An 18,309-nucleotide genomic window follows, 5' to 3' on the forward strand; every position below is an offset into this window, starting at 1 on the left:
TGTGTGTTTTAAAGGTGGTGGGGGAAGGCAGAAGGAGAAGAAAATTTGATTGTGATGGTGGCGGATTTTTTTCCAAATTTCCTCACAGCTGTTATCAAAACATGCAAATGAGATTTTCCAACAGGATCTTAAACAAATCTGGAGGAGTTAATGCCGAAGCAAAATCATCCGCACGTTTGAAGTGACTGTGAGTTTCAGTTTGTCTTTTCTCCCGTGATATTATTGCAGGGGAATGATAATTAGACCTTCAGAAATCCAAAGGGGCTCTCTTGCTCTCTTCCCTCTCTCATTTCTCTTCTCTCGTTCTCTCTCTCTCTCTCCTTCCCTCTCTCCCTCCCTCTCTCTTGTCCCCTCCCTCTCCCTTTCTCTCTAACTCTGATGTTGGCAAAGGGAGTTTTCTTAATCAGACTGTTTTTTGGTCCCAGGGAAAGGAGGAAGAAGGAGATTGTGATGGAGAAAGGGGGTCTGTGAAACGTCAGGCACCGCACAAAGGCTTTGCCACGTAATTACAGGCTCCTATTAAGTCGAGATCTGCCCTCCCAGGGGTCTCCAATTTTCTTGTATTCCCTACAAAGCCTCCTCTGCATGCCAGTTTGTGCCTTTTGAAGTGCCAGAGAGCTTCTTGATCCAACTGAGAAGGAAAAAGGAGCCCAGCAAGAAGAGGGGGAGAGAGAGAAGGGAAAGGGGGGAACCCAACAGCACCCTCCGTCGGACTCTTGAAGCCTTTTTTTTTTAATTCTTCTTTTTTTTTTTTTTTTTTTTTACTCCTTACAAAAAGTAAAGTGAGAATCCTGCTCTCTAATACATCTGCAAGACATCACCCTCTCCTCCTGAAACTTTAGTCACTCCTGAGAATCCACAGGAGTGCAGAGAGGGGGGAACACGTTTTCTTGAAGATGTTTTAAAGCTGGAACAAGCCTTCTTCTGTTGGTGCTTGAACTCTTGCCTGGGAATAACTTTTTTAACCTTTGAAAAAACCCTTCACTTTGATTCTTCTCTCCCACCCCTTCTTCTCTCTTCTTCTGTTTGCCTAACTCCCCCGCCCTGCTGGCCTCTGCTTTCCTTTCTCCCCCTTATTATTATTTTTAGTCTGTGCGTGTGGACACTTTTGGAGAGTTGGAAGGGATTTTTTTCTCCTGACTTGAACATAGGGTGACTTTTTAATATTGTATTTTAGTGTGGATTATCTCTTTGGACCGCCCCGGACTTGGCCTCAGGAAAGCAACCAAGGCTGTGGAAGGCGGCTGGTGCAGAACGCTCTGCTCTACAGAAGGGGGTCCCCCGCCCTCTTTTCCACTTTTTTTTTTGGCCTTCTTCTCCTTCCCTCCCTCTTCCTCCCTCTCTGTCCTCTCTCTCTCCACTACCCCCCTCTTTCTTCCCCACTCGGCTCCTCTCCCCCCTTGCGCCCACAGCGTTTCGTGTTGATTCGAGCGGGAAGAGAGGGGGGTGGGTGGGATCGGTGGGGGAGACCATGACCTCCAGCTACGGGCACGTTCTGGAGCGGCAACCGGCGCTGGGCGGCCGCTTGGACAGCCCGGGCAACCTCGACACTCTGCAGGCGAAAAAGAACTTCTCCGTCAGTCACCTGCTAGACCTGGAGGAAGCCGGGGACATGGTGGCGGCACAGGCGGACGAGAACGTGGGTGAGGCTGGCCGGAGCCTGCTGGAGTCGCCGGGACTCACCAGCGGCAGCGACACCCCGCAGCAGGACAGTGAGTGAGGGGCGCACGCCCACGGGGGTGTGTGCCCGGGACAGAGGGCGGGGACCGGTGTAGCACAGCGAGAGCTCCTGTGCGGCCAGAAAGACAAGGTCCTGGGACCAGGATAGATGGTGGCAGACTTCAAAGGAAGGGCCAGTTACAGGGGAAACCAGATGAGAAAAGCGGGTCTCGGTCGGGGGCATAGCCAAGGAGGACGCGGGACAGAGGCTCCAAGTAACGGGGACACTCCGAGGCCCTGCGGTCTTAGGCAGGAACTCTGTCGGCCGCGGACTCTCTTTACTTTGGTCAGGCGCCGGCTCGGTTCATCCCGCACGCGGGGCGGCGGGACTGGGATGGGAAAAGGTCTTAGCGGGGTGCAAACTCAGAGAGCCAGCGCTGTCTGGGAAAGCAGCGGGTTAAAGATGCTGAGTCGGGTTCGAAGGGCTTCTCTCAGGCAGCGTATGACGGCTTGTGGGAGGGCACCAGACACAGGGAGCAGGACTTGGCGCTGCTCAGACTGCACACTCCACGCGGGCACCGTAAGGCCGGGCGCTACTGGGAGGCCGCGAGAGAAAGCCCGGCCCGAGACACTGGAGCTGCTCTCTGCCCCCTGCTGTTGCCTCTACCGCAAATGGGTTTGAGACTGGCAGAGTCAAAAGCCCGGCTGCCTCTGGAAACCTCAGGCCAAGCAAAGGGAATGTCCTTTACGGGTGAAACCTGAAATCCAGCCCCGCATGATCCCGCACAGGCTAGCTGCATCTCGGAGGCGCGGGCTTCAGTGCGGAGGTCAGAGTCACTTTAGAGGAGCTCTCCCTATTGGCTCTTAAACGTCCAAAAAAGTCTAGGTTCCCTTCCCCATCCTCACTGACCAACCTCGCACCCCATGAAAATCTCGCTTCGCTAGTGCCTTAAAAAGAGACTGCAAATGTATCCCCATGTCCCCAAGCCTGTAACAGACCGGTCACCCTGTTCATCCCAGGTGACATGTGGCCAGATATGTACAGATACTCCCTCTTCTCCTCCCGGTTGCAAGAGTCTGAACTTAGCTGTAAGTTCTCAAATGAGGCTGTTCACTTTCTATGTCAGTAGTTGCTGTTTTCCATTTTGTCTTCAAATTTGGAAACATTGGAACCAGGGGACCCGCCAGCATTCTATGATTTTCACAAAATATTGTCTATTTCACACTCTCAAAGAATAGGCATACAAGTCAAACTGGACATAGAAACAACTGGAAGCAGGGCCCGGGCACAGTGGTGGCCCAGCGGGCCACGCTAAAGCAAGCCGCAGAGAGAGCCTCTGGTGTGCTCCGGGCGCCCGGTCTTCACCCTGCTTCCTTAATTCTGGCCTGGGTGCCCCTGGGTGTTTTTAACCAAAATAGGCCTAGGGCCGATCCACCCAATGTACTAGCAGACTGCTACAGGAACTGAATGAGGAAGTCTGGCCTGGACACCAGAGAAAGGTGGCTAACTCTGAGGAATGAAGAACCAGGTGTCCCCAAGTTCCCCATAAAGAGCTAGGCGCAGAGACAGAGACGTTCTGTGTAGGGTTTGGGTTCTTGAGAGGCTGCTTCTGCTGCCGGCACCGCAGCCTTACTTCAGTGTTTGCATAGGCACTCTTAGTTCTAACAAAATGCACTAAGAAATACTATGATTGTTTTTAAACGTTTTACTAGGGAAAATGAAAAACGAAAAAAGTAGGGAGAGTCCAGGCGCGGTAGCTCACACCTGTAATCCCAGCACTTTGGGACGCTGAGGCGGGCAGATCACAAGGTCAGAAGTTCGAGACCAGCCTGATTAACGTGGTGAAGCCCCCTCTCCTAAAAATACAAAAATTAGCCGGGCGTAGTGCCGTGCGCCTGTAATCCCAGTTACTCAGCAGGTTGAGGCAGGAGAATCGCTTGAACCCGGGAAGCGGAGGTTGCAGTGAGCCGAGGTAGTGTCACTGCACTCCAGCCTGGATGAAAGAGTGAGACTTAGTCTCAAGAAAAAAGGTAGGGAGAACAGCATTCGGTGTAGACCCCAGCTTCATCAATTCTGCAGGTCTGGTCGTTTCTGTTTTGCCAGGACGACTTATTAATTGCGACATTTACCACTGTTCGGATACTAGAGGCTGGACCCACAACAGAAAGCAGGACCAGGAAGAAAATTCTGCTTAGAAGACCAGAGTGGAGCAGGAGAGACTAGATGCTGCTTTGCCCTGTGAGGAGGCTGGAGGATGAGAAAATCAGGGCCGAGGCCGCTGGCCTCGGCCAGCCTGGGGAACAAGCCAGCTGTGGTGGCCCTCAGATACTGCAGGGGAAGAGGGATGCAAATTGTACAGGTTGTTTGGCTCTGAGTGGACGCCACTCCTGAGAAGGGAACGCGGGATTCGTATTGGCCTTAGAAGGGGTATGGAGAGGGGCTGGCCCGAGGAAGCCGCTATGGAGCGCCACCGAGCAGATTAGGGGGGCCACGCGCGGTGGCTGGGAGGCCTCCCTGGACTGGGGACTGGCGTCTGTGAGACCTGAGCCTGGCGCCTCAGAGGCCCCGTGGAGCACGTGGGCGTCCTCAGGGGCGCTCGAGGACAAGCTCAGCATCACGGGTGGAGTTGGGGACTGTATGTTCCGGGAGAAGGGGAGAAGTCTCTAGAAACTGGCCCACGTGATACTCGGGAGCATCTCAGAGTTACAATGACTAGAGAGATCTTGTTGGGAGAAGACCCCGAAAGGAAACTGAGGTTCAGAAAGAGGATGCTCTGCGGAAGCATGATCAAGAGACAGCTTCGGGGGGAGGCTGCAGAAGGCAGAGCGAGGTGATGGGGACGAAGTGACAGGCGCCTGGAGCTAGGAAAGTAGCTGAGAAACACACACACACAAACACACACACACACACACACACACACACACCCCAGGCCTTGCTTCCTAGAGAGATGAGGGTAGTGTTCTAACGAATAGTTTTATAAGCACTTTTATAAGCACTTTTCTCAACCTCTTTTTTCTCCGCTGGGATGAGAAAGTGAGGGCCTGATGAGTCTTATGGCTTCCAGGGGAACCCGCATCCCTAGTTCTTGGGCTCCCATCAAGAGTTGCCAAGAAGGCTGTTGTGAGCTACTTGGAAATCAGGACCACTGGGCCTCCAGCCTGCAGTGACAATGAGACTCAGACTGTGAATCACGGAAGAGGGGAGTGTCACGGGAAAGGATGGCTAGAGCAGACTCTCCCCCACCCCCAAAGGGACTCAGGGATGGAACCAGGAGTGTAGCGCTCTTTGTATCCCGTTGAAAGTCTACTCCAGTGGGAAACGATTGTCTCCTTCGGAGAGATGGGGAACATTAAAAAGAAGCCTTTGACTCCTTTAGCTATATAGAAACAGTCCTTGTCCTTTTTAATTTTCTCTTCAGCTGAAATTAGCAAAACAAACTCCACTTACACCTTCAATATTAGATTCTTAATTTTGCAAAATTCCTAACTACAACGAGGGCCGAATACAGTTAGAAGGAGTAGGTATTGTCTAAAGTCAGGGCTTCTCCCAGACCCTCCCCACCCCACTCACCATCAGCGATTCTGTCCCCACCCCCACCTTGGTTGACAGTCACTGCACTGTCCTCTCTGTAGAGTGCTTTCTTTCCCTTTTTACTGAGTCTCTTACTAGTAAATTCTCAACTTCTGGGCTCAAATACACTAAGTGTCCAAAGAAATAGCTCTTTAACATTGTTTGGAATCCAGTGGCTAATGGGAGAGTGTGGAGTGTGAATGGGGGTGGTGGCAGAACTTGGGTAATCAGGGAGAGGAAAGAGGAACAGGTCATTAAAATAGGCAGACATACTCCAATGAGACAGTGAATGGCACTGTCATTTCTTAATCTGAACTTCTGCAAACTCTTTAAAAAAATGCGCCTGCCTTCCACGTTTCCAACCTCTAAATTAGTGAAACCAGATTGTCCTAATAAGACCTTTTGTTGGAAACACATGTAGTCATAAAAAGGTAGACGGAAAGTCAATTAGACACGCGCGCACACACGCACACATTCACAAGCCGGTGATAAGTGTGCACCCGGCGCAGCTGGCTCCCGGGCCCCGGCGGGATGCAAATGCAAAACAGCTACGCGGGAAATCGATTTGTCACAAAGGGAGAGGTGTAAACGCAGCGCAAAGGAATTGCCTGCCCAATCTACCAGCCACACTCTCCCAGGACCTTGCCTTGCCAACTTCTCTTCGCCAGAGAAACTCCCAGGAGAGCGGGAACATTTTCTAGGGCGCTCCCAAGTTGGAATTCGCATCACAGTAATATCAACTTCTAGAGTCTCAGCATTTGCAACAACCCTGGCGCCAGAAATTTTCTTATGCAGCACCATCCTGGGACTGGGAGCCAGTGCTGGCAGTCTAAATTTGGGCTTCAATTATCTCGTTGAAGAGGGGAGCCAATAAAATATATCGTTTTAAGGTTAGCCTGGAAACTTTTCTCTTTAGAGGAGGAGGAGAAATACAGGAGATGTATTTAATAAGGTGCCTCACTGAGTCCCCAAAGTCGAATGTCAAGGCCGGTCAATAGGTGGTGATTTCGGTTTATTTTACACGCAAACGTAGGGGCCCGGGTGACCTTCTTCTCTTAGAATTTTGGGGAAATTGATAGTCCAGAGACTCCTTACCCACTTTTGGGTGAAGGACGACTTGGAATTTGAAGTGTGGAGAGATAGGCCTGTAAAGTCCGAGGTCCTAGGCTTCCAGTCCTCTCTAGGGCTCCAGATCCCCCAACTCTGGAATGCGGTGAATTCCCACCCCCACGCTTCAGAGCACCTCTCCCACGCGTTAGGACGTCGTGCACTCCTGCATTTTGGCTGAGAGACCTAACCCGGTGCGCGCTCAGTTCAGAGCGCCAGGGAGTTAGTCAAACAGGAATGGGTCACACGGCTCCCTATAGTTCCTTCCTTTTCCCAGGAGTGTCATTTTAGATTTTACAACACGAGCGAATAAGTCATCTCCAAACCAACAAGATGTCACCTTCAGGCTCCCAGCTGCAAAAAAAAAAAAAAAAAAAAAAAAAAAAAAAAAAAACTCCATTCAGAAGCAGTGATGATACCTTTCTATTCCACCGACCCAGCTTTGAATGACTGTCCCAGCCAGGACCCTTTTCCACGAAATAACAAGTGTAGATTTTCAACCACGACGATCCCTAGACCAATTTGATTTTTTATTTTGAGGCATGTTTCTTTTACAATCCCTCTCCTACACACTGTTTCCCGCTCCATCCATCAGCCTACCACACCACCATCGCAGACCCCTAACTCCTGGAAAACCCTCCTCCTTAGCGGAAGCATTAGGGCCGCAGGTAAGGGGTTGTTGCAAAGATCTGCGCGCCCCTGTGCCTGCATTGCGACCCCCAGCCCCTCTCCAGTTCCAGGGCCGAGCCCACTTTCAACCGCTCTGGAAATATGCATGTATTTCTTCCCCGCACCCCCCTCCCCCGCTTTAGAAGGAGCTATACGAAGAACAACTTTTTGAAATCGGGAATGTGTTTGTAGAGACGGAGATGAGGATTGCATTTTGCTTATTTTTCTACAGGTGGTGGAAGTGTTTTGGGGGTCAGAGTATCCTCTTAAAGAAAAAGTAAAACGTGGGGGTTTGCTTTCTCTAGCCAAGCCTTTGGAAGTTTAATTAACAGAACCCTTAAAGTATTCCTCAGAGCTACAGATAAAAAATTACAGGCAATATTTGGATAAGGGGCCAACTCTCCGTGTCCAAACATTTAGAGAACTGCCTGTGAGTGTAATTGTAATTGTGAGTGCCATTGTAATTTGGGCGCTCTTTGTCGAATTCTGTGTTTTACTTTGATGCCTTTTGAGTACCACTTACATTGTTTGGGTGTCCTTTAACTCCGTTTACAACAGTATATTAATAAAGAGGATGCGTATGTCAGCGTTATGTATCCACAAGAATTTGGATTCCTTTAAAATCAAATGGCTTGGTGAGCAGGCTAACACTCAAAACTCAACAGTCTCAAACAGTAATAATAATATCAACAAATGGTTGCAATGCGCCCCTTTTCTCCAAATGCTGTTTATTCTAAAATCAGTAAATTAGGAGATACATTGCAGAGAAACAGTCGTCAGTGGTTCAGGGTCGGCAGGTTTGTTTTTCAGGTGTAGATGTTCTTGAGTAATACCTCTCCACTGTGGACTAAATATTAGTAGATTGTCATTGTCATTTTTCTAATTTAGTGCGGCAGCCTCAGGGAAGTACTCATCCAGACAATTATGGGGTATCGATTTTAACTTTAAGCCTAAAAAAAATGCCATATTTCACTTGCCCTGGGACTACTTTTCTTGATGAAAAAATATCTGGGAAGACTATTTTAGGGCCATGTTAGCGTAGGGGAGGGGAATAAAGGCACAAATGGTGGTTGGTTAAGGAAACTTTATGAAAGAAAATAAAGAAAACATGTCAGAATGAATCAATCAGATGCACAAATGTGTTAGAGAAATCTGAGGACAACCAGCATCTTGGGGATTCTTCTGTTCCCGAGGTTCGCAGATAGAGGAATAAGGGTCTGAGTTATGCCCAGAATACATTCGTCGGGTACTGCATGTCCCAGTCCCTTAGCTATGCCACGTAATGAAGAAGCTCTAATTCCCCAGAACTTTGGGGCTTATTTTTTTACCATTATTGAGTCTGCCCAGGCTCAGCTCTCTTAAAAAGGGATAAATCTGAAATTCGTGTATTAATTTGAATCCCCAAGATCCGAGTTACGAGAAAGGGCAAGGGCAGGTTCTATTCCTATTTTGTTTACTTTCACCGAGTTACTGTGAAGTGATTGGAAACTTTCTCAACGGGCAGGGAGAGAATACAACGAAACTCAGATGCAGTAATAAAGTTGATATAGGGGTCGGAACAGGGGGCTCTTTCTGGATCTCACCTTTACTGGGGATTGAGGTTGTGGAATGGGTGGAAGAGTAATTAACTCTATGAAGAATTTTAACGTTGAAAACAGAGCCCACAGTATTTTTGGTTCTAATGGTGTGGTCTCTGCCTCGGCAAAGAAACAAACACCGCCACCCCATCGCCGCAGTTCTCCTCTCTGCTGCACGGACGCCAGGCGCTGCTTAAATGAGCTGCGAGCCTCGCCAGACGCATTCCTCCTTGCCTTCTTTCGCCGAAAGGGGGCGCGCTCCTCCCAGGCGGCGCTGGTACCTATCCTGCCTTCAAAAATCTTTGTGCTCCTGCAGGAGAGAGAGTCTCTTGAACACAAGTAACAAAACGTGAGAAATAATAGCTTGAAGACACTTCAGGGACTATATGAATATAAGCTGCACACACATGCGTCTTAATGGAAACATGTAGACAGCTGGCAGGAGCACTGGCTGCCTGCCTCTCCTCATTTCAAATGAGGGTGGTCGGGGTTCCAGGGTGGCAGGAGGGGAGTGGGGCCAGATGACCGTGGATGGAATTGGTGGGTGCTAGGACTGGTGAGTGGGTTCCATGGTGGAGGAGAGGGTTTGTCCTCATGGAGCTGTGTGGACTTTTCTGCATATGTACTTGAGGTCTTTAAAGAAAGAAGGGCAGATCTGAGAAATGGAGAACTGGTTGGTATTAGTGAGATGTTGAAAAACTGTCACAGAAGCCCTCACAGTGCCTGGAGTGTTGAGACAGAAGAGAAAACCTGGCATCACAGAGTTTTAGGCCCTTGGATCAGGGTAACCTTTCTTCCCCACAAAAGAACAATAACTGCTCCAAATCTTGTGTGAGCCTGCAACTTGGGTACCTAAAGTCATTTCCAATCTGCAAATCTGACTCCTGGCCTCCACTGATCCTCTATTTTTGGGCAAGAGTTTCAAGAGACTCACAGGACAGATGAGGATAAATTTTTAACCCCTTCTGTAAATTTAGGGATTTTCAACTTCTTACCACACCCTGACAATGGGGGTCAACAAATCAAGGCAACAGTGAGAGTAACAAACTGGAAGAATGAATGTTTTGTTTTCATAGCATAGATGATGGTTAATACATACCTTCCAAGATAATCTGAGCTGGAATGTTCACTAGAAACAGGAGCACAAGGCCAGAACTGTAAGGGAAATTGCTTTCCCACAAACGTTTGTCTGAGAATAAGAACATTCACCCCATTCACTTAATTTCTCATCATCAGTCATGTCATTATATTTTCAAGGACCTCACAGTGCTGGAAAGTGGTGTAGTTACAAATAAGCATAAAAACAGATGGGTGATCCCAGTCCTCTAAATATGTACCGGGAGGCCAAATCTTTTCAAAGAGAATTCAGATGTACAACTTAAAGGCCAAGGAGCCCAACTCAATCAAAATTTGAGCCAGGATGTGCTAAGTTCAATCAGCTTGACTATGGGCAAAGTGTTAGACCTAGCCAGCTCTTCAGATATATACCGAGAACCACATTTTCTCAAATTTCCATTGTTATTTTCCACACAAATTTAGTGTTAGTCTTCAAAGGGCTTGTTAGATTTGGAGGGTGGTGAGAGTCAGTGCCCCAGGCTCCTGTCCTTGTCTACTCCCCTTTTTTTTTGATACTCTCTCTGCTTCAACAGTTTGCCGAAAATCTGTGTTGCAGAGAAAATTGACACCTAGAGGCCACAGAGGTCTCCTAAATGCTGTTTTCTAGGATCCTCAGAAAACAAGAGGACTGTTGAGTTCAATTATATGTAATATACCTCTTTATGTATTTTTCTTCTCTGCTAATTCATTTTATAATAGCCAAGTTAGAGACTTCTTGGAGACTTAGGTTTTGGGGACTGGATATCATTCTGTTTTATTTTCAGCTAACTCATAAATATATGAAGTTGAAAGTTCCCATGGAAGTAGGTATTGAATGTAAACCTTTATACCTGGGCATTTTCACGTATCACCATTAATTCAAACTGGGAGGTAACGTTAAATAATTATGTACATTGTGACTTTCCATTTTCTACCAGTGCTGCTTCCCTAAATACTGGTCTAGATTCCAGCAGTAGTATACTACTGGGACAGTTGCTAAATTGTTGCCTGTGTTCAGTTAATGCTTACCAAGTGAGAGAATGAGCTCTCCATCCGGGTGGAACACCCTTCTAATCTAGCCTAAGTTCTAGCCACTTTACCCTTCCCTTCCCATTTTATACCTTTTGCCTAGGAGTTATCTTCTAGGCCCACCATTTAAATAACCATCTATATACTAACCACTCCCAGTTGACAGCTTCAAGACCCTCCATTGGAGCTGCAATCCATAGCCACAGTCACTTATTTGACATTTCCATTTGAACATCACAAATGTGCTTTGACCTCAAAAATCAACAAAATGTGGAACTAATGAACTTTCTTTCCCCAGTCTGATCCTCCTACAACTTTCCCTGTTTTCCTATATGGTAACACGTGGGTGCAAGACTCAGGCACTTCAGACTCATCCTTGACTCTCCTTCCTTTATGATTCTGTTCCATCCATCCCCAAATCCTAGCAAGTTTACCTTCGAAAATCATTTGAATTCATCTACTATTTAAATCTCTATCCTGGCTCACCTGCACTGCTGTACCACCCTCCTAGCCTGTGGAAACTCTCTGCATCCATACTTGTCCTTGATGCGTTGGTGACAAAGACTGGATATAATAGATCCCTAAAGAATATTTATTGAATGTCCAAATGACAAATGCTAGTGTATTTTTCTACAAATACATTTAAAAAATCATGCCATGTTCTTTCTTTAGAACTCACAATCACTTTTCATCCTTTACATCAAAATTGAATTGTTTATCTTTTTTTAAAAAAATCACTTGATAGTCTACCTCTCTGTCTCTCTCTCTCTCTCACACACACACACACACACACACACAGATTGTAACTGTTTTCCTATTGTTCCCTAGTATGCTAGCTAGGCTAGTATAGTAACTCCATGTGCTCCTTTCATGTGCTCTGGTCTCATTTTGGCTTCTCTGACTTCTGATGTGAAGTGTCCTTGCTCTGTGCCTCGTTTTTGCAAATCTTCCCATGCTATCTTCCAAGATTCTGCTCCCATCACACCCTCTTGCAAAACCTTCTCTGACTACTTTATCTAGACCACACAAATCTCTTTTCTCAAGACTTACTATGAAAATAATAGTCAGTGGCTCCACAAGTAGTGCTTAATTATTTTCTAAATATTTTATGATTATCTAGATTTTTTTTAAGATTTAGAGACTTCTGGGGAAAAGGTGTATTCCGCAGTGTACAACACTGCTGCAGTAAGCAAATAGATTTTTTTTTTGTACATAGTACTTCTACTGTTTTTGTAATCCTTTTTTTCCTCCCCTCCTCCCCATCTCTGTTTTTGTAATCTTTAGCTGCAAGTAGTTTTTTAAATTATAGGAGTAATACCAAAGTATAATACATGTTCATTTTTGAAAATGTATTGTTGTATATTTAAAAATTGAAATGGGAATATCAAGACACCAATTTTTTCACAAGTCTGAGGTAGATACAGTTAATATTTTGGTGTTAAAATATTTTCTTTTAAACTTTTTACACAATTGGCATCATATTGCATTAACATTCTTCTTTATTGATTTTTCTTTTCTCAGTGGAAAAAATTTTAACCCCATTTTCAAAGACTATGTTTCTCTAAAATTGAAAAACTGCCTAAACATTTAACCCACTTGCTCTGATCAGAAAAATTAAACAAACAGGCACCACACTAACAACGGTTCTACAAGGATTGTGAAAGCTGTGGTATCAGTTCATTCCCAGCTTTCTCAAGTTCCAGTGGAGACGTTTTCAGCAGTGAAGTCCTTTAGAGTTAACAGCTTCTTTTTCTTTTCTGCTCGTTCTAGCTGGGAGCCTTCCCTAGACATGAGCACATGTCTTCTTTTGAAACTGGAAAAGCCTTCATAATACCGAAAGGACGTTCTTAGACTCCAGTTGGAGAACTACTGCTCCAAAAATCAATTTTTACATGATTTTGTAAGGAAGAGCTCACAAAATTAGTGGGAGAAAATTTTGTAGCAAACTAGATATTTTCTATTACTCTTGGTCCCTTAATCTTGAATTTTTAAAATGAAATGTCTTAAGGCTCATACCTGCTTTTTGAAAGAAAAAAAGGAGGAAAATGACATTTATATCTTTATACCTTTTAGAGGTATAGGTAAGATAGTGACATCTTCCAGGACATGATAGTGTGGTTTGACAGAGGAAGAAGCAATTATAAAAAACTAAAGATAGTGCATTTACCCAGACATGAGCATCTACAGCATCTCAGCTTTTTCAATTGTGATATTTTCAGGGAAACAATGTATTTTATTGTTATGAAGTCTATTTAAAAATTGTTCCCAACCAAATGGACATTACAACATTTGTCTGATGAATACAAATATTTTATTTAGGGGAAGTATTAACAAGTGATATAAAATCCGATAGAATCCCAGCACTTTGGGAGGCCGAGACAGGCGGATCACGAGGTCAGGAGATCAGACCATCCTGGCTAACATGGTGAAACCCCGTCTCTACTAAAAAAAAAAAATACAAAAAAACTAGGCGGGCGCCTGTAGTCCCAGCTACTCGGGAGGCTGAGGCAGGAGACTGGCGTAAACCCCGGAGGCGGAGCTTGCAGTGAGCTGAGATCCGGCCACTGCGCTCCAGCCTGGGCGACACAGCGAGACTCCGTCTCAAAAAAAAAAAAAAAAAAAAAAAAAAAAAAAAAAATCCGATAGAACAGAAATTTTAAATTATGAATTACATGTATGTTAATAATTAATCTTTCTCCTCATGAGAAAGGGAGAACAGAGAGAGTAAACACCAGTTTTGAAAACTAAAAACCACACTTGTCTAATAAAAGTTTCTGAAGTTCCCCCACATTGCCTATTTCTAAGAGAGGAAAGAAAGAGAACCACCCAGAGAGCTCTTTGCCTATAACCAGATGTGCTGTTCAACATCTCTAATCCTCAAGATCAGGGGAAGACCACAGGATGAATCCTCAACACATTTAAGAAATAAAATGTAATTTAGTTCATTAATCATGGAACCAAAATCTGCAGTTTTGCTAGACATATTTCAAAGACTGAATCCCTTCTGACAAGAGAAATAGAAAATAATATCACTCCACATTTGACTGTTACACTCTGTTCTTAGCTTCCCTCAGGGAAGAAATTTTTCTTAGTATGATCGTTTTTATTCAGAATATACGAACTGCTATTTAAATTTGTATCTCCCCTCTCTCTCTCTTTTTTTTTCTTTACCTCAACATTCTTTTTTTTTTCTGGGTGGTGAGAATATTTGTTTTCTGAACTGTTTTGGGCTTTTTGATTTGGAGATTCAGAGCTACCTTGAAGGTCAGGAAATCTAATCTATGTAGGCCTTGAAATATAACCATTTCAGCTGAATTAATATACTCACACTGCTGGTTTATTTAGATGACTTACTTTGTCATAAAGAATTAATAAAATTCTTAATATGAGAGATAAGATGGGATAAAACATAAAACTGCTTCACAAACTTTAAGAACATATGCAAATGCTACTATGTTCTGTAAAAACAATTTTAAGAAGTAAGATAGGGCTAATGTAATTATTTCATTTTACAGATAGGAAAACTGTGGCTTGGAGCTGCTCTGATCCCAGTTTATTTATTTTTCATTATATTCCATGATCTTTGATGTCAACCAAATTCCTCCAGATGCATTATTATCTGGTGAAATCATACTGAGTTAGGAATGAAGAGTCTAGCATGCCATTTCATAACATATTGCCATGCTGCACAGACCTTTTTAAATTCCTCTGGTTCATGTTCTTCATTATAAAATTGGCATGTGACTGCTGCACCTATCTTCTTCATGCTAACATAGCAGGTCGGAAAGAAATTGTGTTTGTGAAAATATTTGAGAAATAAAGGGCTAAATGTATGTGCGTTAGCATACTATAAGGGAGTGAATGGAGAATTTTCTAAATTAAGTTGTCAAGTAACAATAAAAAAAAAGAATGCATTTTGTTGGATTTACAGCAAGGTCTCAAAATGTGAAATATTTTAAATTTAGATTTAGATACATTAGAAGTCTTCATGTGTTTTACGTTGGATTCAGCAAATTATGCGTTAAATTATGGTTCCACCATTTATTAATACTTGCCAACTGATTTTAGACAAATCTCTCTGTCTCAATTTACTCATCTATAAAATTGGCACATTAATATTTATCACACAGGTTTGTTATTTGGGATAATAAAATGATGTAAGCAAAATGCCTAGTACCCTACTCAAATAAATGCTTTGTTATAAATTGTTATAAATGCCCTTTAGGGCAAGCATTTATTTGAGTGCCTTCAGTGGGAATGGTAGTAGAGTACTGGGCATTTTGCTTACATTATTTCCACCCCACAGCATCTCTGACTAGTATGACTTTTTTCAGGCATGGCTATATGTCCACTGTGGCTTCCCAATCAATGTTGGAGGCCATTTAGTGCCATTGAAATGAGGAATATTTGCATATTCCAAAAGCCATACTCTTACAGCATGTCACTGATTGAGTCTATTTGTTTTCTATCTACAATTAGAAACTGATGCCTCATAACTTTTAGTGATACTTATAAGGCCACACCATGAGTATCTGGCAGAGCCAGGAGTTTGGCTCAGAAGTTCCTGACTATGGTTATCACCTTTAGGCCACCCTTCCTCTTTCAGCATGAAACAATAACACAGATCATTTTATATTTTTGGATGGTACCAATATTAAAGATTTTACAGGGACTGAAGATGTTACAGGGATTGAAGAAGACAAATTCCTTTCCTCTATTTAGCTTCTGAATTTTATAGAGACTCTATGACATATGCTTGGGATACAAGGTGTTAAGGCTTCTTATTCCAGATCTGACATAGCTAGTAAATTTCTGGAAGCCAACCACATTAAATTCTCTCTGTCATATAGTGCCTCTAACATAGCACTACCTTACTATTCCACTGAGATTTCTGTGGGTTTACTTAATTTTTTTGTACATGAATAATGCTCACCATGTTAACTATAATTATACATAAAGTTGCCATTCTTTTGCCAACTTAGATTTCCTAAACCAGTTGAGTAAGATAAACATTCTGTCCTCCGTTTGATATGTGACCTGTCTTCATACATATTTTCCTTTGAAATCTGATAAGCCTGGAAGACATACAGATAGCACTTCTATATCATGAAGAATCCAGGACTCTATTTTTTTTTTTTGCCAAGCAATCAACAATTAAATCTCTCTGGCATTCTTGAGCAATAGATCAGCGTGGCTAGCAGTTGTGATACATGTGGAGAAAACTGGTCACCATGGGTGAGGCACTTTGACAAGTTTATTGCAAGGCTAGTGTGCTTGTGGTCGAAGAAAGTAGCTTAACATGTGCCTTATGCAAGAGAGAAGGGGCAGGTTAGCCTCAACATGCTAAGTGAGTGTTAGGCAAAGATTAGGAGCACAGTTTTCTTGGCAATAGCGTTCTGATATATAGAAAAGTGTTTGTGTGTGTGTTTGCTAAAAATGTTGTCAATATTTTATCATATTGTATAGGATCTCTAACTGGGGTTGTAGATAAGTCTGGGTCTCTGTTCTTTGGAGTGCATGAAGCCCTTTCTCATCTAGGAAGACTTTCCTTTGGTCATTGTTTTTCTTCTTCTGTCTGTGTCTCTCCCATATGTGCAGTTCATGTCTAATAATTTAGAGAATAGGGAAAAGGGAAATAAATAACAGATTATGGGATTCTTTCTCTAGTGTCCTTATACTCTAATCCTCCATATCTTCAATGTGATGCCTGGTTCACTTGCATCAGAATGAACTGAGGTTTCTCAAAATGCAGATTTCAGGGCCCCACTCATACCCAGTGAATCAGAATCTCCAAAGTATATGCATATTAAATATCCCAGATGATTTTTATATCCCACAAAGTCTGAAAACACTGACCCAGACCACTTTCTCCCATAGCAATTGGTATTGAATAATATCTTTCTTGTGACATCCACTGTATCCTGTGTGTTCCATTGTTATTTAACTCTCCCTAAGTGTCAGTCTCATCTCTTCAAAGAAGTGCATACAGCTTTAAAGACAAGGGCAGAGGCAAACAGTGTAAGCCTCTGAGCACTTATCATGGTGCTTTTTATATTATAGGGGGCTTAACAAACAGTTACTGAATAAACGAATATGTGAACAAACAAGTGAGAAATGAAGAGCACACATATAGCACTTATTGGGCATCTGGCATTCTGTTAAACACTCCACATAAAATCAAGAAAAACAATGTGAGGCAACTATCAGGGGATGTAAAAATTCTGAGTAAGACTAACTGTTTTATTTTATTTTATTTTTTTGAGATGGAGTCTCACTCTGTCACCCAGGCTGGAGTGCAGTGGCACAATCTCTGCTCACTGCAAGCTCCACCTCCCGGGTTCACGCCATTCTCCTGCCTCAGCCTCCCGAGTAGCTGGGACCACAGGCGCCTGCCACCACATTGGGCCAAGTTTTTGTATTTTTAGTAGAGACGGGGTTTCACCGTGTTAGCCAGGATGGTCTCGATCTCCTGACCTCGTGATCTGCCCACCTCGGCCTCCCAAAGTGCTGGGATTACAGGCATTTTATTTTATTTTTTGTTATATATTGACAAATTGTGGTTGTACATATTAAAACTAGTTTTAGGTGGTTGTTAGCACTTATTCTTAAAGAAGAAACATGTATCAAAGAAGTGGCAACCTACCCTGTGGATAATGTTTGCAATTTAATTTTAGTTTTAAGTATGTTTTTAAATGAAAGTTTATCTTCTATTCTTACAAAGTCCTTCCTTACTTTCAGACAGTTGATAAAGCACAATTTTTCTATTTTGAAATTTTGTTTATTTATCTTTTTTATGGTCTGATAAAGCCAAGTTTTAATTTTCCCTTTTTTCAGATGCTGATTTTTGAAAAGATTGTGTATGAAATTTCAACATAACCTTTCCAAATGTATCATTTAAAGACAACTGCATTTATTCCACTAGTAGGTTTTGGCACATGCGAAAGTTATATCTCAAATATCCACTTTTAAGGTATGTTTTAGGGATCCTGTCTTAAATGGATTTTCTATTAAATACCAGGCTTTGTTTTTTTTTTCTAATGAAGTATATGTAATCATGAATTGCTGTCCAAAGGATGTATTTGTTGGTCTGTCTTGAATGACAGACCAATGAATGAATGAAAAGGAACTACATTTAGAAAAGCAGGATAAGTATGATTTTAGAAAACCTGAAGGAAGAAAACAAGAAAGAACAGCTCTTGTAGAGATGTGAAGGGGCAGAAAACAGAGGTGAAAGGGTTTCCTGGACCCATGTCTGTAGTAGAGACCACTACTGAGTTACAGTTCTCTAAGCCCATCTGGGATCCTTTGGTGACATGAACTTTGCTCTAGTGGTTTATGACATCAATGGAACCCTGTTGGTGGAATTACAACTTCATAATTCACAGTTAGCTCTTGTTTATTTTATATTTAATCATTAGCGGAGCATACTGGCAGCATACTCAGGGGAACTATGTGGTTATGCTCCTGCAAATCTTGTTGTTGCATAATTAAGTACGTCAGAAGTAATTCACCAAGTGTCATAACATCCCATATTTCAGGCCTTGCAGATGCTGGTGTTGGTTATGAATGTCCTGAAAGTTATCCCGGCTGCATCACCTCCTC

The 18,309-nt window shown here is 43.4% G+C and overlaps 1 protein-coding gene across 2 annotated transcripts in view; it reads left to right on the forward strand.

The window, feature by feature from the left end:
• Positions 1–405: 405 nt before the first annotated feature.
• Positions 406–18,309, forward strand: part of PRRX1 (paired related homeobox 1) — a 76,176-nt gene continuing 58,272 nt past the window's right edge. Inside the window, exon 1 of one of the 2 annotated variants that reach the window (XM_023207148.2) lies at positions 406–1,712. In XM_023207148.2, coding sequence (XP_023062916.1) covers positions 1,472–1,712 — 241 coding nt within the window. In that variant the 5' untranslated portion in view covers positions 406–1,471. The remainder of the gene's footprint in view (positions 1,713–18,309) is intronic. The other variant, XM_023207147.2, reaches the window with a different exon arrangement.

This window comes from Piliocolobus tephrosceles, chromosome 1 (genome assembly GCF_002776525.5).
Source record: "Piliocolobus tephrosceles isolate RC106 chromosome 1, ASM277652v3, whole genome shotgun sequence".
In the NCBI taxonomy this organism is placed as follows: Eukaryota; Metazoa; Chordata; class Mammalia; order Primates; family Cercopithecidae; genus Piliocolobus; species Piliocolobus tephrosceles.